The sequence below is a fragment of the Octopus bimaculoides genome, chromosome 2 (genome assembly GCF_001194135.2).
Source record: "Octopus bimaculoides isolate UCB-OBI-ISO-001 chromosome 2, ASM119413v2, whole genome shotgun sequence".
NCBI lineage: Eukaryota > Metazoa > Mollusca > Cephalopoda > Octopoda > Octopodidae > Octopus > Octopus bimaculoides.
The window spans coordinates 115748898-115756561 of NC_068982.1; the positions used below are offsets into that span (position 1 = coordinate 115748898).

At 34.6% G+C, this 7664-nt stretch overlaps 1 protein-coding gene across 8 annotated transcripts in view; it reads left to right on the forward strand.

Moving 5' to 3' along the window:
• LOC106879350 (cadherin-87A) overlaps positions 1-7664 on the forward strand; it is a 72899-nt gene that overhangs the window by 27581 nt on the left and 37654 nt on the right. For all 8 annotated transcript variants that reach the window (XM_014928859.2, XM_052978646.1, XM_052978648.1 and 5 more), the window contains exons 14-18: positions 852-1057; positions 3299-3493; positions 3847-3954; positions 4326-4446; positions 6510-6773. In XM_014928859.2, the coding sequence (XP_014784345.1) occupies positions 852-1057; positions 3299-3493; positions 3847-3954; positions 4326-4446; positions 6510-6773 (894 nt within the window). The remainder of the gene's footprint in view (positions 1-851; positions 1058-3298; positions 3494-3846; positions 3955-4325; positions 4447-6509; positions 6774-7664) is intronic.

The following is a 7664-nucleotide window of genomic DNA, read 5'->3' on the forward strand; positions in this document are numbered from 1 at the left end:
TGTGTGTGTGTGCGGTGTGTATGTGCGGTGTGTGTGTGTGTGCGGTGTGTGTGTGTGTGTGTGTGTGTGTGCGGTGTGTGTGTGTGTGTGTGTGTGTGTGGTGTGTGTGTGCAAGTATGACAGTGTGGTTAAGATGTTTGCTTCCCAGTTACATAGCTTCAAGTTCAGTGAATAGATTTGGTAGATGAAAACTGAATGAAGCATGTTGCCTATGTGTCTATATGTATGTGTGTGTATGTGATTATGTCTCCTTGTCTTGACATGATAGTTGTTAGCAAGCATCAATATCATTACAAGCAGTTTCATGTTTCTTGCCAGTCTTACATGAAAACTTATTTGGCCAAGGGAAAATATTACCTTGCTTGGAAACAGATGAAGGAAAAAGCATATGGCTACAGAAAATGTGCCTCCACAAATTCTGTCTGAACCATATATGCATAGAAAAGTGGAAGTTAAAACAATGATGATAATGATATTAAAAATGTTTTAAAACAGAGATTGGCACACACATTGTACTTTGCTATAAGGGGAATACACATGCATTGGTACAACACATTAAAAACACGAAAGTTTTTTAAATATCCTAGCATTTTCTGACTCACATCTGTAGAGTATATATGATACATCGATGTGCTAAGGCATAATGATTGAAAAAAAATGTCTGCTCTGTCTGCATCATTAGATTATTTGCATCATCTTTACCAATAGCACACATCAATTTATACCATCACTACTATCACCAGCACCAGCATCACTACCATCATCACCATCATTGCTACCAATAACAAGCATCCCATTCCACCACAACCACCACCACCACCGCTAATCAATATTACCCTCCACTACCACAGATCTGTTCTCAGTGTCCCCCACTGGTGTCATTGGTGTGAGACAAAGTCTACAGAAGAAAGCTGGAGTATACAACTTCCAGGTTATCGCATATAGTGGTATTCTGACCAGTGTTGCCAATGTAACGATTGAAGTAGTCAAAGGTATCAGTTCTCCCCCAATGTGGATAATTCCAGTGACTAATAATGAAGTTATTAATGTTCTTGAGGTAAGTACTATACTCAATGGAGTTCTCTTTTTGCTATTGGCCAATGGATAACTTTGTGACCATTATTATATAAGTATTAGCTGGCATGAAGTAGCCTTAAGTTATTCATGTAGCTTGTCGCTTTGATCTTTAGTTAAAGAAGGTTGGTCAGTGGTTGTGTGTCATACTGCTGACAATAGTGAGTTTTGTGCCTAATACTAATCAGAGTTGGTTTTATATTTAGCACTGTCTATTATCTTAAATCTAAGACTGACCATAGTTGGTCTGAAATCTAATTCTGAAAACTGCTTGTCATGTGTTTAACAATGACCATTGGTTGTCATAAACCTAATACCATCCCTTATTGGTCTTAAATCTAGCTCTAATTATAGTCAATCTTAAATTTCTCACTTATTATGACTGGTTTTAAAACTAACACTGTCAACAGCTGGTCATATGTTTAACATTGAGCATAGTTGATCTTAAAGTAAACATTACTTATAAGTGATCTTAAATCTCATACTGGCTATCATAGGACCATTGTTGGTATTGTGTCTGACACTCACTACAGGTTGATGTCTACTACTAAATAGATAAAATGTCAGATTCTTTCTCTCAAAATTCCATTTTTGTTCTGCTGTAGACATTATGTAGAACACTTCAGCAAGGTGTTTTCTATGCAATCATGTATTATTTGAAAAAAAAAATTATCATTAGCAACAAATTTTTGGGAATTCATTCATGTTAAATCCATTCTGGTGAGGTAGGCATAACATTTAAAATGGGTTCACATTGTTAGTGTTTATATCATGGGCCAAGACAGAAAGAAGTGATTAATTCAGAATTGTAATAAAACATTCACCAAATTTACAGTACTCCTACTACTTGCGACAGCAGACATTACTTATTCAATCTACTTACAGCAAGATGGATTGTGTTGGTGAGGTTTATCTATCTCAATTATGGACACTGCATAACATGGCAGTCCTGGTTTAGGACTAATGTTGCTGTAATTTAGCCCCAGGAGACATCGTCTCCAGCTGGCTATACGACATGATCTGTGTCCTTATATTTTTGAACAAGGGAATCTAGCACCCTCACTCAGCTCAAAACAATATCTGTGTATTGTGATGAAGAGAAATAACCCAGAAATCGCGATACACAGATATTGTTTTGAGCTGAGTGGGGGTGCTAGATTCCCTTGTTTGAAAATATAAGGACACAGATCGTGTTGTATAGCCACCTGGAGACGATGTCTCCCGGGGCTAAATTACAGCAACATTAGTCCTAAACCAGGACTGTCATGTTATGTTGGCAAACAATCTTTATATGCAATATGTTGTAAAATTTCTTTTGAAGAATCCTAGCTTAATGATAAATTAGATAATACTTAATTAATTTTATGGAAAAACAAACATACTTATGTACTCAGATTCACAACTCTACATTCCTAGATGAATTATTCTGTATATTGACTGATAATATACGTCCAATCTGGCTGAGAGACATAGAGTATATATATAGTTCTGATTGCACAAAGTTGAGTGAAACTCAACTTGGTTGAAATTTTGAATTTTTGATCGTTAGCCTTTATGTCTTCTCTCTTAAGGCCATGCCATAAAATTATTTTAGAGCAAGATGACTAAAAACAATTTTTTACATACAATTATTTGTAAATGTCTCAATAATTTTAAGCAGCTTTTATAAGCAATCAATATTAATATTATTCAGTGTTATTATGGTGATGAATTGTCAAAATTGACAGTACCTCATGGTATTTAAATACATCTCATCAAATTCTGCAGAGATCAACTTTGCTTTTCATTTGTCCATAGCCCTTAAAATGAAGTACCAATCAAATACTTAACCAATTTAATTGACTATACTCTTATTATAAATCTGTGATTTTGAGCCAATGTTAGATATCAATGTTTCATTATTATCTAGGATAGCAGATGGGCACTCATAATAACATTGATCAAAATACCTTGCCATTGTTAGTTATAACTTCCAATGTTCTGAATTCAAAATCTGCAGCAACCAACTGAGCCAGTCAAGGACTTAGGTTGATATAATCAACTATACTCTCTGCTGCTTGTCAAACTCTGTGGCCTAGTGCTTACGTAAAAAAATAATAAATCAATTCAAAGACTTGGGAAAATCAAGGGTACTATACTTCTTCCACTGATTAAGTTATTAAATAATTAAAAAATTAATAATCATTGTTGCAAAACTCTAGTAAATGTGTTTTTAATGTTACAGAGCCAATACAAAGGAATGTTTATCTATCAAGTGAGAGCAGAAAGTCCAGACACAGGACCAAAAGGTCGAATAAAGTACATGTTTCTTGCTAGTTCATTAACTTCCCAGTCAACCAATGAATTCTATATCAATCCTATAACAGGTGTGATTTCAGCACTCAGAATTTTTGACCGAGAAGAAAAAGACACATACACTGTAAGAAATCATTTTATATTCTAAGAGTTCTTAAGTTGTGGTGTGATGGTTGGAAATACAAGTGGAAGGGTTGTGAGTTTAAATTGAATAGTGAGCAGAGTACTATATTGTTCACTTAGAAAAATCTCTTTACATGGAATTATTTTGTCAAGACAAATGTAAAAACTATTTCTATTTTATAGTCGAGTGGTAAGTCATTGATAAGAAGCAAATTAAACTTAAAATCTACAGAAAATAGCAGTGATTTGTATAAATAAAATTTCTTTTGTGTGGAGGACTTGAATTTAATAACTTTGTAGTCCATTGCTGTTTACATCAGTAACAGCTACACATTTCTTTCCTTAATATTGCAGTTGCAGGTAGTTGCACAAGACAGTAACACTGTTCCTCAAAACTCTGAACGTCGTTTAATAATTAAGATTGTGGATGTTAATGACAATAAGCCAGAATTTCCTGTTTCTGTAAGTTGATTACTGTTATTTTTTTTATGTCTTATATAATGTCATATGTAATATGTATTTTACAAAATGCAAATTCAGTAAAAGGGAGCAGTAAGCTATAAAAGCTCAGTGACAAAACAGGTTTGTGTCACTCAAAGAATCTGTTACCATAAAGATTCTCTGTAACAGCTCATCATCTCTGGATCCTCATCATGTTACACTAAAATTCTCATCCAGATTGTGTGTGTATATTATCATATATCTAAACAACTTGTTACACAGTGCTTTTAGTTAAGTCTGTATATATTAACATCTGCGAAACTAAACCTTCTTGTGTAATTAGAGAGAAATTTCTATGAAATATCTAACATTTAACTGATTTCCATTTACAGAATGGCCGAGTTTTACCCTACAATTTCCGAGTAAAGGAAGATTCTCAACCCATTTTCTATATTGGAAGTGTTCTTGCTAAGGATAGAGACCTGAATTCTAGCGTTTATTATCAAATTCTGTGTGAGTAACTGCTTATTGCACTTCTAGCTTTATTATTACTAATAATGAGGTTTCTATCTGAAGATTTGGTGAATCACAGACAATATGACATGAAACTGAAAAAGAATAATGATATTATGACTCACATATCCATCAAATCCATACCAGCATAGAAAATAAATGTTAAATTGATGGTAAATTGATGTTTGTACTGCTACTGATGATGATAACACTGCCAATACCATCAACCCTCCTGTTGCTGCTATCAATGAATATATTAAATATGGTGATGATTATGATACCAATATATTATAGTGGAGGTGCGTGGCTTAGAGGTTAGAGTGTTGGACTAATGACCATAAAATTGTGGTTTTGATTCATGGACCTGGCATCTCATTGTGTTCTTGAGCAAAACACTTCATTTCATGTTGCTCCAGTCCACTCAGCTGGCAAAAATGAGTAATCCTGCGACAGTCTGGGTGGGAAATTTATATGTCATGAAATTGGGAAACTGGTGCTTATGAGTTGCATGACTCCATAAGGTAACTTTACCTTTACCTTCATCAATATGTTATGTATTACTATGGTCCATTCTTGACATTCTTCACAGAGACACTTGGCTAAATGTAAGCTCTTTTTAAAAGATACTCACAAATATATTTTTATATTTACATGACCCTCCTGTTTTTTTTCTTTTTATTTCTTTTTTTTTTCTGGTATGGATGCTGAAAAGACAACAATTAATATATTCATAACTTAATCCCAGGTTCTGGTGGCTAGTTTTATTGTCTCATGACCAAAAATAAGGGTACATTTGTTTTTGCTTCCAATCTATGTATAGTCATCAGTTTTATCAAACTTATCACTTGTATCAAAGTCCAGTGCCTGAACATTGCTGACCTGTGGGTTTATGTCAAACAGCTTCAGTCACATGTAAGATGGATCCAGCTATCAGCTGAATCCATAGTGAAGATTGCCCCGCTGGCCTTCTTTATCTGGGAGGGGCAGTAATTTTCATTTGTCTGGTGGCTGTAGCAAAAGAAGTAGCATGGTGGACTTGTTTGAAAGGGCTAAAGTCAGACATTTTCCTCTTAGGTCAAGGCCTCATCAACTTTTTCAAGTTCTATTTTAAAAGAAAAGTGAGGGTAGAGAGGAAAGTGTTGTCTTCTAGCAAATTTGTTGAAAGGTAGGTGGATGTCAGAAAAAATGGCCAGTATGGATGGACCAATTCTGAGAATACACCTGTAAAAAATAGGAAGGATAAAAGAAGAGCTCTTGCTCTGTTGATCAGGCACCTGTGGCTTTTATGGGTTTTTCCACAAGTAACCTTTAAAGAACCTCTCTGTATTGGGAGATTTTTACTTGTTATATTGTTTTATTGTTATCAAATGTTTACATGAATGTTTTTTTTTTTTGCAAAACCCTTTGTATATCATCTTGTGTTGTCCTTTAATGTTTTGATTTATATTAGCCCTTGTGGCCAATTAAAGAATTAATTAGTATTATTATTAAAGGCGGCAAGCTGATAGAATCGTTAGTGTGCTGGACAAAATGCTTAGCGGCATTTTGCCCATCATTATGTTCTGAGTTCAAATTCTGCCAAGGTTGACTTTGCCTTTCATCCTTTCAGGGTTAATAAATTAAGTATCAGTGAAACACTGGGGTTGATGTAATCGACTTATCCCCTCCCCAAAATGGCTGCCCCTGTGGCAAAATTTGAAACCATTATTATTATCATTAGTGAATAAAAATAAATGTATTGTTTATTTAGCATTGATGCTAAGCTACAAATTTTGAGGCGGGGTATAGATGATTAAATAAACCCCAGTATTTAACTGATCCATTTTTTTTATTGGCCCTGAAAGAATGAATGGCATAGATAATCATGGAAGAATTTGAACTCAGTATGCAAAAAACTTAAACTGAATACTGCCAGGCATTTGTCTGACACTTTGATGATTCTGCCAATACACAGTTCTTGCAGTAAAGGTTTTTTTTTAATGTTTAACCATGATGTTGCTATAACTTTTAACTGTAATATTATTACATAGCTATACTTTTGTTTTCTATTCTTTTATTTTCAGCTGGGAATTCCGAAAATATATTCAGTTTGAACCAAAATACTGGAGCCCTAGCACTGCAAAATCCAGTTGACCGTGACAATATCAGTTCTTTTTCTTTGAATATAGAGGCAATGGATAGTCTTATCAGCTATGATCTTCTAACCCCAAATCATATAAGGAGACTGGAAAGGAAGTGGGCTGATCTGAATGTAGCCCATATTAATATAGAAATTATTGATGTAAACGATGAGGTGCCAAAGTTTTCACAGACAGAGTATTATGGATGTAAGTACCAGTAATATAGCAGTAATACTTGAACTTATAAATACAAGATGGCTGAGTGGTGTTTAAGAAGACCACTCCACAGTCGGGGGAGGGGGGGGGTTCAATCCCACTGCATGATATCTTGAAAAAATGTTTATCATAGCTTCAGGTTGATGAAGTCTTGTTAGAAAAGTTGGCTAAAAAGAAACTTAGTGGAAGCCTTTTGGATGGATTTTACTAGAAATTTAAGAGTCCACTGTGTTACACTGATTCAAATTGAGAATTAGATTAAGGATATATGTGTCTGTGGCATATTCAGCCACTAAATATTTACCACAAAAAAATGACACCTTTTTAACAGCTTATGATAGCAATGATAGTTTATGATACTAATATACCAGAAATACAACCATACTTTAAATAAATCAACATTATATCAGTTTATGGCAGTCTCACATTAAGAATATTGCTTCTTGTCTGGTCAGCAAAGTAAAGCATGTTGATGTTTCGTTAGTTCTTAGAAGGCTGATTGCTCAGGAAACCCAGGTGTGTAAGCATTTTCCTTACTGAGATACAATGGTTATAAATTTTTAGCAGTTAAGCTATTTATCATATGGTCACAAGTTCAAATTTTACTGTCATCATTTCATCAGTAACCTGAAACACATAACTTCTTTTGCATCAACTCAGTTGCATGAATGACAAAAGCTGGGTCCTACCGTACAGTTAAAAAAATTATCTTACCCATGAAAGCATGAAAAACTGAGTGTAGAACAGGAAAACAAATACGAGTTGTCTATATTACTCTCCATATTTATGAACTTTTGATATTGTACATAGTTTCACTATCCTCCTCCTCCTCCTCCTCCACTTCCTCCCCCCTCTCCTCCCCATCTTCCACTTCCTCCCCTT